General features: G+C 34.5%; 1 protein-coding gene across 1 annotated transcript in view; it reads right to left on the bottom strand.

Moving 5' to 3' along the window:
• LOC149079959 (EH domain-binding protein 1-like) overlaps positions 1-18,588 on the bottom strand; it is a 119,443-nt gene that overhangs the window by 79,340 nt on the left and 21,515 nt on the right. Inside the window, exons 7-12 of the mRNA XM_089238869.1 lie at positions 13,991-14,165; positions 13,483-13,729; positions 8,937-9,908; positions 6,377-6,493; positions 4,822-5,038; positions 4,425-4,498 (exon numbers count right to left, since the gene is read on the bottom strand). Coding sequence (XP_089094995.1) covers positions 4,425-4,498; positions 4,822-5,038; positions 6,377-6,493; positions 8,937-9,908; positions 13,483-13,729; positions 13,991-14,165 — 1,802 coding nt within the window. The remainder of the gene's footprint in view (positions 1-4,424; positions 4,499-4,821; positions 5,039-6,376; positions 6,494-8,936; positions 9,909-13,482; positions 13,730-13,990; positions 14,166-18,588) is intronic.

The following is an 18,588-nucleotide window of genomic DNA, read 5'->3' as shown; positions in this document are numbered from 1 at the left end:
TAAACCAGCATTTCTCAACCTATGGTCTGCAGACCAGAGGTGGCCCACAATGATGGCATAGGTGGTCCGCAGGCAGACTTGATAATTCAATTCTAACTGGATGGAAAATTAATCAATTGTTGTAATTGATATTATAGTAATATATCCATATGGATTCATAAATAAAAATTGTACCTTCATACTTAGTTTCATCAAGGAAAATGTGGGAAATTGCACTCCTATAACTAATTTGCAGCTCAAAAATGCAATTTACAACAAATTTGCTAATTACTGCAAAAGGGGGGGGGTAAAGGGTAGAGCCGCTGTGGTGGTCGAGTGGTTATAGTGACGGACTCGCGATGCGAGGATCCGGGTTCGAACCCAACAGTGGTGGTCGGCTGAAGTTGGTTTTCTGTGGTTCCCAACTTCAAGGTGCAAATGCAAGCCGATCTCCCCGTTAAAAAGTCTCGCCACAGAGAGCAACAGTCCTACAACGATAAATCATTCAATCATAACACTTCACTCATAGTTAGAAAAACTGGTGGCAGATGGCAGCACTACACATAACAAGCATTACAGAGAAACAACAAAAAACTTCACGTCAGGTTTCACTACACGTACACGCACATTCCCGCATGTACCGATTTGTTGGGGGGTTCCACAGGGGGGGGGGGTGGTAGTAGTAGTAGGTAGGGCCTCCAAAGGATGGCTCGGGGATCCATGATGTTCTTAAGTCAGCCACCTCGTTGGGCAATTTGCCTGTTGTGGTGTTGTATTTGTATTGTATTGTATTGTAATAAAAGGTTGCTACAAATCACAAACAAAAATTTGACAGAAAAACATTTGAATGACCCAGTTACTGTAAAATATGGGACGTCGCCAATTATCTTTAAAAACTTTGCCAAAACTATGCAAAATCCCATAGTTCTAGTTAAAATTGAGGAAAAATAGTTTAACTTTACAATGTGAGATGAATATTTGTATTTATACCCAAAATTATCATAACGTATAAAAACGCTGTTTATTAATGATTTTAGTGAACATTATAAATTTAAATAAATATCATTGAAAAACCGGGACAAATGCATAAGAATAAATTCAGAAGCACTAAAAATACAGAAATGTCCCGCAATATGGGACACAAGTGGTCCGTCACATTGTTTCAGACATTTTACTGGTCCTTGGGTTCAGAAAGGTTGAGAAACACTGGTTTAAACCATAGTTTCCCAAAATTTTCGGTCCATCACATCCAACTCATAGGATCCTATTCCTATACTAAACCCAAAGCTTCTACCCCGGACCCTTCCATTGACCCAAAGGGATGATATTGCCCACTTTGAGAGAAACATTGGTTTAAACCATACAAATCATTGCATGATTTATTGTAGAAATTTTATGAGGTACTTTGAATGAATGATTTCGCTAGCATTCACAGTAAAAATGGTTTTGTTGAGGAGAAAGAATATTATAATTGAGTTCAAGAAATATGTGCGAGATAATATTTTTGCTCATTGTTATCAGCATACTGGAGCTAATAAAAACTTCACAATTGCCTCACAGTATTTTTATTAGCACATAGGTTTATTTTTATACAAGATCTGTAGAGCAGGGTTGGTAAAAAACCCAGTTTTTTTGAAAAAAACCAAAAAACCGGGTTTTTTTGGTTTAAACCAGGTTTTTTTTATTTTAAATAGTATTAACATTAAAAACAATGAAATTTCTGAAAAATCATTAAAACTTCCAATAATTAACAAAAATAAAATGTTTATTAATGTAATTAACACTATTCCCATGCTAATTAATCAATAAATATTTATTAAATTTTAACAAAAACCAACTTTTGCCATTTAATTATTTTTTGCTTAACTCAATGGATTACTGTGTGTTTGAAAATTCTTTTAATGCTATTATTAATCATATAATATATAAAGGTTTTTCTCAAGTTACTTTCAGTATACTTAATTACGAAGCTATTTTGCAAAAAGTAATAAAAATTTAGTGAATATAATGCATTTAATGAAGCATAAATAATGCAGATTAATTAACAATGATTTACGATATACAGGGTGATTATAACTAAGGTTCTGATTTCAAAACACTGTAAAAAAAGAGCGATTGTCAGAATGACTTGAAAATTGACATGAATATTCCTGAAAAAATTCAATTTTATTTGATAAAGGGGAAAAAATACTTAAAAATGTAAAATTAATGACATCATCCAACATGTGGGAAATTTGCTCGCAGAATGGAAACGATAGCCAGTCATGGCAAAATTATAACTTAATTATAGCATTGCACGAGTCCATAATTCACGGAAACATCACAAAAAATGAAGTAATTGAACAAATAACTACAACTTACTCAAAAAATGTTAAATACACTCATTGCCATAAAAATTTGCGCACCCAGAAGAAGTCGTTGAAATGAAACGAAATTTTACACATGTAAGTACTACGTTGATATAAGTAAGTGATTAGAAAATCCAAGAAAAAGGATCATTTATTGCAGAAAAAAGTACAGATGAACAGAAGTTTTAGTACTCTGTTGGACCCCCTCTAGCGCAAATGCACGATGCGATACGAGCGGGCATTGAGGCATACAAGTTCTGTATGATGTCCTGAGACATCTCGTTCCACAGTTGCTGTAAATGCGCCTCTAGTTCGACCAACCTCGTAGGGTGTCCAACTTGCCGTCCCAAATGATCCCAGATGTGCTCGATTGGTGACAAATCTAGGGATAGAACAGGCCAGGGAAGGGTGGTAATGTGGCGGAGGCAGTCTTGTGACATCCTTGCTGTGTGTGGCCTAGCATTGTCTTGTTGAAAAATGGCTCCTGGGAGCCCTGCCATGAGTGGCAACACATGTGGCTGAAGGATGTTCTGGACAACATTAAAAGACCAGTCGTCCTGGGTGGGTGACATGACCGCTGGACTGTCATTGTGCCATGGATCAATATTAGGGGTGACCGTGTATCGTAAGCACCCCATACCATGACACCAGCTGTGGGAGCGGTGTGTCGCTGTAAAGCAAAGGCAGGATTTAAGCGTTCACCACGGGGCCTCCACACACGAACACGATTGTCGTCACTGCTCAAGTTGAATCTCGATTCGTCGCTGAAGACGACCTGGTTCCATTCCGTTGCAGTCCAATCCCGTCGTGCTCGACACCACTCCAAACGGAGGCGTTGGTGGGTGGGTGTCATTGGCAGCACACGTAATGGGCACCGCGATACCAGATGTCCTTCAGCCAGGCGCCTTGTGATGGTTCGGGAAGACAAAGGGGCCCGTAGTGAAGCTGCTGCCTGTGTCTGGATAGCGGCCAATGAGGCAGTTGGCTTTACGCATGTGTTTCGGATGATGTGACGGTCTTCTCGACGACTGGTCTGTCGAGGGCGTCCTGAACCTGGTCGCCGTGTAAATGACGTCTTTTCTGTCCACTGGTCCCAACACCTCCTCACAGTAAAATCAGAACGGCCTAGTTGACGAGCTACTTGCCGAGCTGACCACCCAGCTTCCATCATCCCGATGATTCTTCCCCTATCAAACTCTGACAACTGCTCATATGGTCTTCGACGGCGGTGTAACGGCATCTCTACCTCAGCATTTCCTTTGCAAACGATTAAATACACTCCAGCAAGCTCTGCTTACCTGTTTTATACTCCAAGGAGAATGAAGTTCAATGCCCTCTAGTGGCATTACACAATCACGCTGCATTTCTAATCATTTGCATATCTGCCCGACATGTACCTCCAGGCCAACTTTCGTTTCGATCCCACAATTATTTCTTGGTGCGCAAATTTTTATGGCAATGAGTGTATGTTGTCCACCGCGTGTTCCGGCTATGAGGCTGAAAGCACAAAAATTCTTGTTCAACAGCAGAATCGGAGTATGCCATGGTCATAATGTGAATGTGCTTGCAATTCAGCTTTATTAAACCAAACGCGCCCCCCTTTCCCCCGTTGCTAAAGATAGAGCATCAGAATGTAGCCAAAGGTTAGAAAATGTTGTAAGAATGAGAAATTTTGGCATTTATATATAACTTTAAATGACTAAGATACTTCATATGGAAAATATATATATATTCTGGCCACTTTTATGAGACTTTTTGAAAAAAACCACTTATAAAATCTTATGTCATTTAAAGATGTACTGTCAGAATGTACCCCAAGGATATAAAATGAGGCAAAAATGAAACATTTTGGCTAATAATGAACAAATATGATATTTTTCAGGGGAAAAAAAAAATGATATTTAGGCCACTTTTATCTGATTTTTTGAAAAAAACCAGTTGGTTAAAACCAAGGTTTAAACCAACGTGGTTTAAACCAAACAACCCTGCTGTAGAGTAATTTGAAAATATTATTCTACAAATATGAATAGAAATCATAAACGTGTGAAAAAATAAGCTAAATTTGCAAAATCAATACAAGCAATTCAAAACATTTACCTTATGACGTGTTATTTCTTCATCACTCATGTTTTTCAAGTTACTATTAGGTATGGTATCATCTGGGAGGGATGCTAAAAGATCAGAAAGAAATAAAACAGACATTATCATACTATGAATAATGGACAAAATTAAAGGCATTAGTAGATCTTAGTATGTTCTCCCATGATCATTTGTTTTCTTTTCACTTATTTGACAAAAAGTGTAGCTCTGATACATAAAATAAGTTTGATAATTTTTTTGTGCAATAAAATTAGTTCTCCAGTCTGTGAAAAAAATTTCACAATGAATAGTAATATCACATAAAATGTAATATAAAATATTTTCAACATTGGTAAAAACATATATAGCCCAGAAAAATATATAAAACACAACTTAAAAAGCAATAAATACAAACCTTGTTTTATCAATGCAACCATGGCTTTTCTTCGGTTCTCAGAATTTTTATCAACTGAGGTATTCATGTTCTTGTCAAAAAGGAAAAGAGCATTATGTGAAAAAGAAGTGGGAAATGATATTTTTCTCAAGTTGAGCTCTGGTTTCACACCTTTTCTAGCTTCTGCAATTAGTTTCTTTGCTCTTTCACGAAGAATTTGTTGCCTTTCATCATCATGCTAAAATACAACAACTTTAACTAAAAATAACTGAAGTTGAAAATGTTCTTTTAAGCTAAAGAAGGTATGACTGGACTTAACTTATAAAAGAAAAAGCACCTAAAAAAGTGTTTGATACGCACATTGTTTAAAGTAATAGAATACATAAGATTATTAAGTTATTGCTTATCTACAACTGAAAGAGTTGTAGATAAGCAATAACTTAAAAACAATGTTTTATAGACTAGATACTGGTTTTTGATTTATATTCATACATCACATTTTTTATTTTTAAGTGATCAAAATGATGGAGGACAAGATTACAAAATTCAAGAAGCACCAAAAACTTCAATATCTGTAAGAATTTGTTACTTACGTGTTAGTTGGCTATAAGCTGGTCCCACGTTTATTTCCAAACATTTGAATGTTTCAAATTATATTTGCAGAACACAAAATGTTTTTCAGTTACAAAAATTAAAAATACTTGGTTAAAACACTATAGCCAAGGAGAATGAAATAAATATTTTCACCAAAAAGCTAAAATGTATACATTATATATGCAGGGTGTCCTGTAAGTGCTAGTATAGCCTTTATCTCAATCATCCATTGTAGAGGTATGATTGTAATTTAGAGAATGCTCAGCAGGCATTCAAAAATTACTGTACCAGTTTTGAGAGTGAAAATACAGTGCGTAAAAAAAATGAAAATCTAAATTTTTATACAGTCCCCCTGTGCTTCAACTTCCGGTTAAAAAGTTGTTGCCCTGTCTCTCCTGATGCCAACAAAAAAATTTCAAGTTTCTAAGTGCAATATTTGCTCAGATATTCAAATTCAAAAATTGGAGAAAAGTTGGGAAAGGACAGTATAAATGAGGAGAAAAGAGCGCTGCCCATTAGTTTTTTGTTCTTTCATAACTTTTCTCCAATTTTTTGAATTCAAATATCTTAGCGAATATTGCACGTAGAAAGATGGAATTTTTTCTGTTGGCCTCAGGAGATACAGGGCAACAACTTCTTAATTGGAAGTTAGAGGACGTGGGACCATTTACAAATTTAGAAATCTTATTTTGTGACCCATTGTATTTTCACTCTCAAAACTGGTGCAGGGTACTTCATTGAATAAACTATTATTTATCAACAAGTATCTGATTGTAAACCTGGAAAATAATTTTTTTCTCCAGGCATATGGTACAATATATTATATGATGAAACTCCACTTTAAAAAAAATCACAATCAAAGGAAATCATTCTAACTCAATTTCAGCTTTTAAATTTATTCTTAAACATAAGTGTCTAAATACATGCAGCAGCTTTGATAGCCACTAATTTATATACAAAATTTCAGATGCTAAAAATTCACCTGACTTAAACTTCTCCCAAAGGGGTGTCTATTATAATTTGTGATGTGTTCTCTCCTTGTTTGCTCTAAAAGACGACGAGCTCTTTCCTTCAGCTCTTCTTGACGAGAGATTGGACTCTGCGAATTTAAAAAAATTAAAATTTAAAATAGCAAAAAAATTATTGTAAATTAAGATGAACAACACTTGATAATACAATCAACACAAATTTACTATAGATCAAGAAAATTCATACCAAATAAAGTTATAAAATAAAACACTGCAACTCAATCATTACAATGGTCAATTAAATAAGTATTCAATTTAAGTAGCACAAGTGATACTCATTGTCTGAAATATGCTTGTTATATATAGCAGCCATATTCCATTACAATGAACAGTAGGATAAGTCCCAAATAATTCACAGAATAACTATCATATATATGAAGTACAGATGACTGGATACCAAGTGAAGATAATTGGAAAGAAAAATCACATTCCTCTGTGGGGAATCAAACTACCAACCTTGCACTTTCTGGGCGTGTGCTCTACCATTAAGCTACAGAGGACCGACATTTTCTTTCCTAAGAACACTGTGTTCTTTTTGGGCTGAATGGGACTGTGCAATAGACAGCCTCTTAACTCAGCAACAGCTAGTAACGGAATTAGCCTCCAGATGCAATATAGAATGAAACTATGAACCTATCGGCTAATTATATGAAGTACAGATGACACTGGATACCAAGCGAAGATAATTGGAAAGAAAAGTCACATTCCTCTGTTATTCCTCTGCTGCTGGGATCGAACCACCAACCTCTCACTTTCCGAGCACGTGCTCTACCTGGATCATATATGTTTTACTTTTGATATAACAACCCTACCAATATAATGTCTGTTTTCGACAGTATGAAGGGGGGTCCTTATATCAAGCATTCACTGTATTATAACTTTAAATTTACTTCATCTAACTTTATAAATTTTTACTATTTAACAAACTTTGAAAATTCTGATAAAAATTGTTTTTTCGGGTTCGAAGACCGTCGTCCGTTTGAGTTTGTTCTCAACGTAGTGGTTGGCATCATCAGGAGAATTGATAAACTGGATCAAAGTCAAGTTTTCCGGAGTCTCAGGTTGTATTTATGCACATAAGTGGCTTGAACTACACTATTGTTTTGCGATTGGTCAGTTGATTCTATGGCTGGCAGCGTATTGTAATTACGTTGAGAACAAACTCAAACGGACGACGGTCTTCGAACCCGAAAAAACAATTTTTATCAAATTATGGCCGCGAAAACCTTATAGACTATTTTGAAAATTCTGTTTAAAAAATTGTAACCTGTTGAATTTTTCCTACAGTTTGATTTTAATATTAATATTGATTTAAACATGATGTTAGAATTGGCATGGCGTTATTAAAATGACAAAATCTATATTATTTAAGGATATAGGAGACAAAACGTGGATGAAATACTGAAATTCTCTACTCATCAGAGCTCACTATCAAATATCTTTTATAAAATGGAAAAGAATCTAAACAATGAAAGACTGAATCCTTTGTTGTTGATCCCATGAAACAGCTTTCAATAACATAGATGACTGATTTTTTTTAATACATTGATAATGCCATCAGAATTATTATAAACTAACAAAATGATCTTAATATGAGACACACTACTACTGTCGTATTTTCTGGGAGATATTCAGAATTTCCACAAAAATTTGTTTTATTAAAAAAGTTATCATCCCATGAATTTCAGAAGAGCAGGGATCCATGCTCACAAGAACCAGTCTATTCAACCTGTGATTGAAGATTGTCAGAAACATAGTGTTTATAAAATAGTATCAATTAAATTCACTCATCCAGAATATGAATACTCAAAATTTATTTATAAGTTTTAATTTCTTCACAAAAATTGTTTAGTTGCTGGATATAAAGATTTTTTTTTGTTCTTCAGAGGGAAACCCTTATCCCTATGTCTTGTCTGTGCTAAATTCAACTCACTTTACATAATTACTAAACCAATTAATAACATGTAGTGAGGAACACCTGTAAAACCTTTAAAAATTTTACAATTAGAAAAAAAAATGTTTGCACTTCCAGTTTAAAATAATTTTTTTTTAAATTTTATGGTATGAGTAATATTTCGATTCCTTTTGCTCTCTCTGATAAGATGAACATCTTACTTTAAGTAGAGTATATAATTCTATCATCGATAGTTCAAGGCAGCGGTCGTCAAACTAAGACATAACTAACGGGGAGTGTTCAAGTTTTTCAGAGGCAAAACAAAAGATTCTGAATTTTTAAAATTATTTGGTAATAAGCTCATTTTTAAAGCACCACTTCGGTAGAAATGAGACATAGGGTAGATTTTGGAGGCTTATAGGAGAGTCACTACTGCATGAAGTTTATAAACCATTGCTTAAGAGAAAGTATTTATTCTGAACATCTAGCACTGGAGTTTTGAATCAATTTTTAAGAAAAAATTGATTATGTGCTGTCTTATAAAAAATGGTTTATTTATGATTTTACATATCTCACAAAACAGCAAATCTCAAAAATAATTTTCATTAAATTGATTTTACCTTGGCTGTATCTGGACATTTTTCAGTAGCAATAATTGGTGAAGAAATTGAATTAACTCTAGTGGGAGATAAGTCTAGTAAACCAGGCACTTCTTCATAATTGTTTCCATTACCACAAGCTTCATTAGTCACTGACCCTATTTTTATCATTTCAGGCATAAGAACATCTTTTGATCGGTTCTCTGTTTGTGAACCATTTACTAAACAGGGAGATTTCTCACCATTCACTGAGGTAGGTGAAGAAGAGTTTAGTTTATTCAAGTTACTGCTCTGCTGAGCCAATAACTCTTCCTCTTCACCATCTGAATCAAATGGATTCATAAGTTGATTTCTTGTCATCAGCTTTGGTCGATCAATTTGTGCCTTATCAGGATATACAGGTTTTAGTATTTTCACATGAACAGGTTCCTCTTCAAGAGGACTTTGAGGACCATTGATTTTAAGGTTTTTTTTCCCAAACTTGAGCAATTCTGTTGGCTTAAGCAATGCAAATGGTGACTTTCGAGTTTTTGCAGGATTATCTGCAATATTTATTAATGCACTTTCAGTTTCTGCTTTCAAGCACTGGCTAGTGATATAATCTGTTACTTTGGGGGTTCCATCAAAATTATTTTTTGTATTTTGGTTCTTTTTCATGTTGAATGATTGCTTTTCTTCATTTTCACCATCTGTTATCCTCAAGAATATTTCATTTGATTTTGCAGAACTGTCACTGAAGCACTCATCTACCTTTAATGACTCATCACTTTCTGGAGACAATTTAAAAGCTTCATTATTGTTTTCAACATATATATATTTAGAATCATTAGAAGTAGGTCCAATCTGTTGAACTTTCATTTCATGACCAGAAAAATATGCTTTTAGTTGATACAAATACGTCATCACAGCTAGTTTATCTGGCACAGGACGCAATACAATATCTGATGGCTCCATGACTTTTGGAATTCCAAGACTGGCAGCAGCATCAAAAGCCTGAACAAACCAAATAAATGAAGAAATTAATAAATGATTAAGTAATCATATCGAAACAATAACGAAAATACAGTTTGAGAGATTTCATAAAAAACCAAACAATTATGATAATCCTATCAAAGTTGACTGCTCTTTTCATTCTTTCTTGGAAAAAAATAAAAATAATCTGAAAATTGAAATAACATTTCAAAATTTTCCAAAGCATCATACTGATGCTTGTTCAAATTATATTCACTAATTTAGAAAAAAAATTGAGTTTTAAAAGAAAAGAATAAAGTAGGATCGTGATTAAAGGATTTTTTGATTACCTGAGGTACTTTTCGTAAATTCATTAAAAAAATTAGGTGCAGTAAAATGACATGCCTAGCATCACGACACTCTTTCAACCCATAAATTCCACTCTTAAATGGGTTGTGAAGGTTCCACTCTTAAATATATTGCCCTTTGAGGAAGGAGCTGGATTGATTGGAAGAGTGGTAGAAGCTACAGATACAACATGAGACCTTATGGGCATGGGCGGAGATATGCCCCCCCCCCCCCGCATCAAAGGTGGAATCGACTGATCTAATCGACTATATGTATATGTATATATGAATTGACATCATCATCTTGCCCCCAGCAATAATGACCGTGCCCCTCCCCAGACTTCCAAGTCTATCTCCGCCTATGCTTATGGGTTGGATTAACTCTATAGAGGCAATAAGAATTTAATTTTTTGAAGGAGATTGATTAGAAAAATAAATTTAGAATGCCCTTGCCAGACATACATATTAGGCTTGATGGTAGAAGACATTGAGAGACTATTTTTTAAAGCACTGTGTGTAATCCTCAAAATGTTGTATACTGTAAATATGTCACAGTATTTCACATAACTTTAATATACTCATTTGATCATTTTATTGCACTCTATAGTAATTACAAATAACTTTTGCTTAAACATAATTTCCATCATCTATGGCTTTATTTATTTCATTTAACACCAAAATTCTGTAAGGTAAGGACTATTCAAGGTTCCAGTTATCCAAATTAGGACCGGCTCACATTAGCTTAGATAATTGTGTGTGAGGTCTTCCTGTACATCCATTCCCCAGCGAACCCCCATAATTGTGCGTACCAGGTCTGAAGGGGCTGTGTCACATGCAGGAAAAACTGTTGGGCCTTTTAAATTTATCAGTACACATAACAGATTTAATGAAATAAAGATATTTTTAAATTGGTGATAGACACCATTAGTCTTCTACTAATTCCCACATTATGATCTTGTTAAGTTCAATTTATGCACAGAACTTTCTTCCCCAGATACTGTTTCAGCAACTGTTCTAACAAGTACAATAATTGAAATACTTCATTTACTTTTATTTTTGCAAAAATTGTCCTTTGTTAATGCCAGACACACAAATACATACCATATTTACGTGTAAAACTAATCCCTTTTTGTCAAAAATTGAATCCCAAAAATAGAGGTGGAGGTTCTTACATGGATATTATTTTAGATATTAGCAAATTACTGGAGCAAGAAACCTGGGAACCTTTTTAAGCCAGCTATGCTAGTGCAGTTCAGGGCACACTTAACAGGTGAAACAAAGAAGTTTGCAAAAAAATCAGAAACCCAATTGGCAGTTATTTTTGGTAGCCTTACAAGCCAACTTCAACCTCTGAAGTTCAGTATCAACAAACCCTTTCAAGGTACTAATTAAGGAGGAATGGAGCAAATGGATGCAAGATGTTAACTCCAACCTAACACCAACAAGTCAGGAAGCCAACAAATAGTGAAGTTTATAGCTTAATGAAGGAAGCCATGGAATGGTGTGAAGAAAGAAGTAGTTGCAAAGGCCTTTTTAAAAAATGTGGCTCAAGCAATAAAATAGATAGCACTGAAAATGATGCAATTTACAATGAGAGTGACTCTGATGATGATAATGAACTAGTTTATGTAGCTGATTGTGATGTATCAGATGATGGTGATGAAGAATTTAATGGTTTCTATGATGAATAAAAAAATATATTTTCTTTTTATATCTTAAAATAAAAAATTTCTTTGATGAAAACTTTTTCTAAATTTTAAGCCCAAAAAATCAAGGGGTTCCTTATACACAGTGAAATACAGTACTTCAAATCAAGATGTTTTCTATGTTAAAAATTTCAAAATACAAATAACATAAAATAAAGCATAAGTTAATGAGCTAAACCATAAACATTTTTTTTTCCACATTCAACTAGTTTCAAAAGAATTAGTGATAAATAACAATCTTCACAATTTGAAAAATACCTATTAAAGCTTTATCCTATGAAAATGATGTACAGTGAAACCTGTCTAAGATGGACACTGTATAAGATGGAAACCTGTCTTAAACGTAACCAATATATAGTCTTGTGAATAATTAATGCCTTTTCAATCATAGGAACCCTCTTTAAGACGGAAACTGTCTAACGTGGAAGGCATATTTAGTGTATTTGTGAATACAAAACCTGGTAAAACAAAGAATTTTTGGCCAAGTGCAAGTTTTTGTCCTTTGGATGGGTTAAATTTAAGTCGTTCTTGTCCGTCCCTCTTTTGTTAGGCAAACTCCTTCACTTCTTGGAAAAATGATGAATGCTTATTATCTACCTGAACCGGTTCTGGGGGTCGGGATTGAGATGAAGCACAGATTTACTATTCAAAATTTAGTAAAAGCTTGTTTAGCATTTCAATTATGATGAAAATTGTGGCTTTTGTTAAAAAACACTCAAATTTCTTAGAATAGGTTTGATAATTTCGGGAGAGCAATACGCGAGGGAGACTGAATTATTGTTCACAATTTAGTGATACTGTGTTTTAGCTACTGCAGAGATTTTCATTCAGTGTAGAGATAGCCACCAGCAACAAGAAATGCATATTGCATTTTAACACAAAAATGAAGTTTGTAGAGGTGTAAAAAAGCAAAATTTAAGTGTTACAAATATGTAGAATCTTTCTTTAACAAATGTTTTTGGTTGTTGATCTCATTGTCGCTGTTTTTTTTTAAAGGATATGAAATTGCAAAATTATTTTAAATACAGTCAAACCTCGCTACAATGATACTTGACATCCTTTACTACGATAAATCGCTCATTTCATAAAATTCTCATTTTAGACAAAAGTGTTTATTTTATTGCTATTCAGGAGAACATTTTATATCTAAGTTTAACTATCAGCAAATTAAATATGAAGTTTCAAATGCATAGTTATTTGAAACAGCAAACATGAAAAAATTCAAACTAATAATATGCATATCTGTTTAACACTCGTTGGTTTATAGAAGTTAGGGTGATGTTCTCAAAACTTCAGTTTCATAAACAATAGAAACAAAGCCCCACATATATTTTTATGTGCACCTCTATAAAACAGAAACTTATCAGGAATGGAAAATAATTTCAGTCTCCTGACCTTCCGTTTTATACAGGTTTCACTGTGTTAAATCATTTATATTTAACTTAATATATTTGTTTCACATACTAACGAGCAGAATGCACATAAGAACAGTAATCAATGACAATATGCTATGAAAACAAATACAGGAAGTTTATATCTACAGAAATATATGAACTTGCATACCTTTTTGCAATTTTCAGATGGGTTATCAGGTGACAATGATGTGAAATCAACTAGATCAGGACGAAAATAAGAAATTACAGCACAAAAAGCTAAACCATTTCGCCAAGAAGTAGTCATGTTTGTGATCTTAACTCCAGCAAAACTTTTTGTTACATCTTCGCACCATGATAACAAATTTTTAACATCATCAGCAGAAGAAACTAAACTTTCATTTGTTGATTCTAAGCAGTTTGATACTGATTCAGTCCTATAAATAATGTACCACATTATCAATTTTGTCATAAAAAAAATACTAGTGAAGTATTTGGCCTTTAAATAAAAAGTTTGTGAGAATTGAGCCAATACAACTGTGATGTTTTTCCCAATGCATTGAACACAAATTGCACTGAACACTTAGAACTGATAAAAAATGCTTAGCGAAAAAAAAACTTTCAGTGCAAACATGCAAATCTAAAATAATAATTTTGAAATCATTTGAGCAATGGCTATTGCATCATTCATTACTTACATAATCTCAATGGAAGGACTAGACTTTTCAAATGGATTTCCATTATTCTCAAGGCTTGCAGATGATAAGGCACTATCAATGGAATTTTCTTTCTCAGTGACAGTTGGGGGAATTTCATTTAAAGTTTGAATGGTAGGCTGAACAAAAACCGATGTTTCTTTTTCTTTCACAGCATCTAAAAAAATAACACTTTAAATTTCTATTCAAAAAAAGGGTGCAAAAAAAATTCTAAAATTTTTAACATAGAATATTTACAGAAATTCTGCAATTTTCAAAATACTATTAAAGATTATTCAAAAATTTTTATGTACATAAAAAAGGAAGTAATTATTTCCAAAATAAAAACTAGTCATTAAAGAGTGAGTGATGAAGTTACTTTTTTTCATGTATTTTTATACTACATAAGTATTTCTTCATGGTGAAGATAAAGCTGACAGATGCAAGTCATACTTTGTAGATATCTTTAGTCTGACAGTTCAAAACACTCAACATAAAAAAAAGAAACCTACTTATCTTCTAATTCATAGATTCTTTGCTTTAATTAGGATTATAGTTCAACCCTTTTGCTTATACATAGTGGCTAGCCACTAAATGAAGGTATCTGGGTTTTACCAGAATAAAGGGGGGGGGGGTGCTGCAATATTTTTCCATTTAATTAAACAAGTTTTTTTTACACTAACCATCATGGAACCCTGGAGACCATAAGCAATTATTTTCACACGTTTTATTTTTATCTATATTATTATTATTAGTTTATTTTAATGGATTCACCAGTGATTCACCGATGGGAATGCTCACATTTTTTATATTGTTCACTGTTGGGAAAGAATGCTACTGGATTATCGTCTTGATTTTTTTCCTCACTTCAAACCAAGCCTTATGTTCCTACGTCATCTCTTTCTGTCTTTAACCAACATGCCTCCCCAGCTTTGACTTGGACTTTTCTCATGCCACCTGGAACCCATTCTCCACAAAAGGGGCATCTCACAGCTGGTATAAATTCATTGTTCTACTGTACCACATTGGATACAGGATCGTCGTATTTTCATCTACTACGATGCTAAAAGTTTTACTTTTTATTCAGGGGTTAGTTTTTTCCTGTATATAATATATATCGTATTTTAATATTTTTATTTTGCACTTTTGTTGTCAATATTTTTTCGTCGATCCCGCATCTATCTTCTGATCCTTAAATGTACAGTTACCTATTCTTTGTTTACCACATTCCATCTATACTATGTTCTCAATTGAATCACCCCACCTTAGCCATTTCATGTTGAAGGTTGTTCCATACTATTCATCGTATTTTCCCCACTCTCTCCCACTTCCCACCTGTTCTTTCTGGAGATACTGAGTCGAATCCGGTCCTAAAGATATCCGCCCACCCGCTACTCCTCAAATACAAACCAGGTCCAATTCCCTTTCCAAGGCAGCCAAAGCACCTGATAATTCTAATTCTTCCATCTTACTTAAGGGGTCATTCAAGTATTATGTTAGCATCGATGGGGGAGGGGTTTCCGATTTGCTGACTTTTGATGACAAGGGGGAGGGGGTTGGATGATGCTTACGTCATCAACCAACCCTTTATGAAAATATGAAATATTCTTAATGGCATCTTACTCTGTGCACCAAAAACGAGAAACATCTTTTGCTAGTTTGTGGGCACCTGAACTAACATTCTCGATAATGATAAATCCCTTACCGATCCACTTCAGCTATCTCTAAATATTTCACGGATCCTTCAAGTACTCAGGAAATGTGTCTGGGCTGCTCAAGTGCTCCGGAACTGTGCAACTCTTCACTCAAGTGATCCGTAATTATGCCACGGATCACTTTAGTCTGGGCATGTTCAGCAAGTAACTTGAGTAATGTAGAACCGCTTAAGTGATCTAAAATTGTGCCACATGTCACTCAAGGGATCTCTGAATGTGCCATGGATCGCTTAAGTGTTCTGGAACTGTCGCAGGTTACTTAAGTGATCTTTGAATGTGCCACAGGCAGCGACGCCGGAAGTCAAAAATGATTGGTGTTGCTTGAAGTGTGCTTGCTTTGCAAAATAACAATAAAAAATTTCGGACAGAATATAATAACTATCTGGAGACCATACGTGCCACTTTCAAGTAGGATGTCCGTAATACTCCAGGCAGATGTGCGGGACCGGTTGGGATATGAATTCACTCTTTGGCCACTGAATCAACATTGGAAGAGTCTGCAGAATATAATATATTATTGGCAACAAGTTTACCAGGTATCTAATTGCGGATCTGTTACATATTATATTTATTTTGCGCATGTATTGTAAGTTCAAATTGGATTCTGTGCATGCAATGTTTGGGCAGTTATGGTATGGGCCATTTTTTCTAGCATGGCCCAGGTTTCTTCGATCACCTGTACCTTCATTGAGACAGAGCGGTTGGCCATGATCTGTTCAGGAGGAGGAGGTAATGGCCATTTAATCGTCAATTCTTTCAAAATTCAAATCATCATGGTGAAATAGGTAATCTGACATTGAATAATTGTAGTATGCATTTTAGAACTTTTTCCTATCAGTTCAAATAAATTATATGTTCATTGGATTTGCCGTGTCCTCCGAAATTTAAAATGAAAACCATCACCACAGACCAACCCATATATTGCGAGTCATTTGAGTATACTGTGAGATTGAGTACAATCGATAAATGCATTTTGAACTGCTAATTTATCATTGTTACGTACTTGGCTATCTATGAGGGTGAGACCCAATTTTAGTAGTACCAGAATATATTTTGAGGTATCTAAGGCTTCTCAAGAGCATCATGAGACCTTTTCAAGGAGGTTTCTTGTACGGGGCTGGACTTACCGACTTACAGTTTACACACATCTCGGAAATCTTTGCACCAGGTCTAATTATGAGACTCTCTTATGCACCTCAGGTCCCAGAGTCATGCCCAGGCGGGCCATGTGTAAGAATGGCACTGAAGTCTGGGCCGGGCCCACAAAACTACTTATTATGTGGGGGGAGCAAGAAAACTAGCAGATATGGAAAAAAAGGTTAATAACGCACTGCTATACACTGGGCTGCCTTTATCAGACGTGGAACCTGATGCGAAAATTATTTTGGGGCTCTTTAGCCCAGATTTTATACATATTGGGGGTATGGGGAAATCCGGCATTCAAAGATTCATGCGTTATCACAGAATATGCATACAGGAATACTGAGAGAAATATGGAAACATTTAAATTTTAACTTAACACAAAAATTAAAATTTTGAATCGATGAAAAGTTGAATTAACGAAAGAAAAAATCACAGGATTTCAAATTCAGAATTAATGGGAAAAAAACTGGAATCAATTGAAATTCACAATTGATGAAAGGGGAAAATCTCAGAATTGATGAAGAAAATCCCAGAATTCATGAAAATTCAAAGTTAATTTAAAAAATCCCAAAATTCATGAAAATTCAGAATTAATGAGAGAAATAATTCCAGAATTCATGAAAATTCTAGAATCAAATCAGTAGAAGCTCAGACACCTTGCTTACTAAAAAAAATAGGCAATCGACCCCGCTTATAACATTCCCCCTTGGAAAGTTTTCCGGCTTATTACGATTTATTTTTGTAGTTTCAATCCTAACTAATTTTCAATAGGATTTCCCTTTTACAGCGTTTTCCCACTTACAACGTTTTTTCATGACGGTTTTTCAAAAACGTTATAAGCAGGATAGAGTGTGTATATATATATTTGAGGCATGTACTGTAAATATTTTTTCACTTCTATTACAGTAAGTGCGGAATCGCCTGAATCACGGGTCCTGGTGCGATCGCACCTGTTGCACACCCTCTAAGAGTGGCTCTGGTTGTACACACACAACATTATGTATTACTGTACATATAGTGTAGCCCAGTGATTTCCAAACATTTTCGGTTTACTGTGCCGTTTGTATTACAGCTGAAAAAAAGTTTTGATAATAATTTTTTTTCATCCTCAGTCCAGCCTAACAGAAAAAATAGAACTATAATACTTTCTTTGTGGCTTGCACCAGGCCTGCGCTACACTGTGATATTTTCTTTTTTGGTCAGCCAGTCACTGTATATGAACTTCTCTGTTTCAACAAAGAGAAACAGATGTCGTAACTAATTAAAAACTCTTGTTCCTTGACTCTAGATTTGTCAATACTGGGTTTTATTTCTGCATTAGCCATCACCAGGTCTGGGAATTTATTCTATTTCTCTCTTATTTTTTTTGGTCTGCAAACTTTTTCACCAGTCCACAGATGTGAGAAGGTTTAAGAAATCTGTTGTACAGTTTATCATAAGAAATTTTTTTAATAAATCATACCATTGAATTACTGAATGGATAGAATGTCATATTACCACAGAACACAAATTGGAAACCACTGGTACAGCAAATCTAAGTCTTTTGTTCTCTGTGGACCAAGAAAATATATCTTTGAAGAGCAGTGGCTCTTACCCTTTTTTCCATCCCCCACCCCAAGTGCGGGATGGAACCACCCACCTTCCTGCACCTCCTTGAATAATCAATTTTCTCTTCGCTATTTTTTTCCTTCGACAAATTACATTAATTATCTGTATTAATTAATTTTTATAAACTCTTTTACT

This window comes from Pholcus phalangioides, unplaced genomic scaffold (assembly GCF_987345545.1).
Source record: "Pholcus phalangioides strain wild (caught in Gottingen) unplaced genomic scaffold, Ppha-v1.0 ptg000011l_1, whole genome shotgun sequence".
NCBI classification, from domain to species: domain Eukaryota; kingdom Metazoa; phylum Arthropoda; class Arachnida; order Araneae; family Pholcidae; genus Pholcus; species Pholcus phalangioides.
This window is presented reverse-complemented; position numbering and strand designations above follow the sequence as displayed.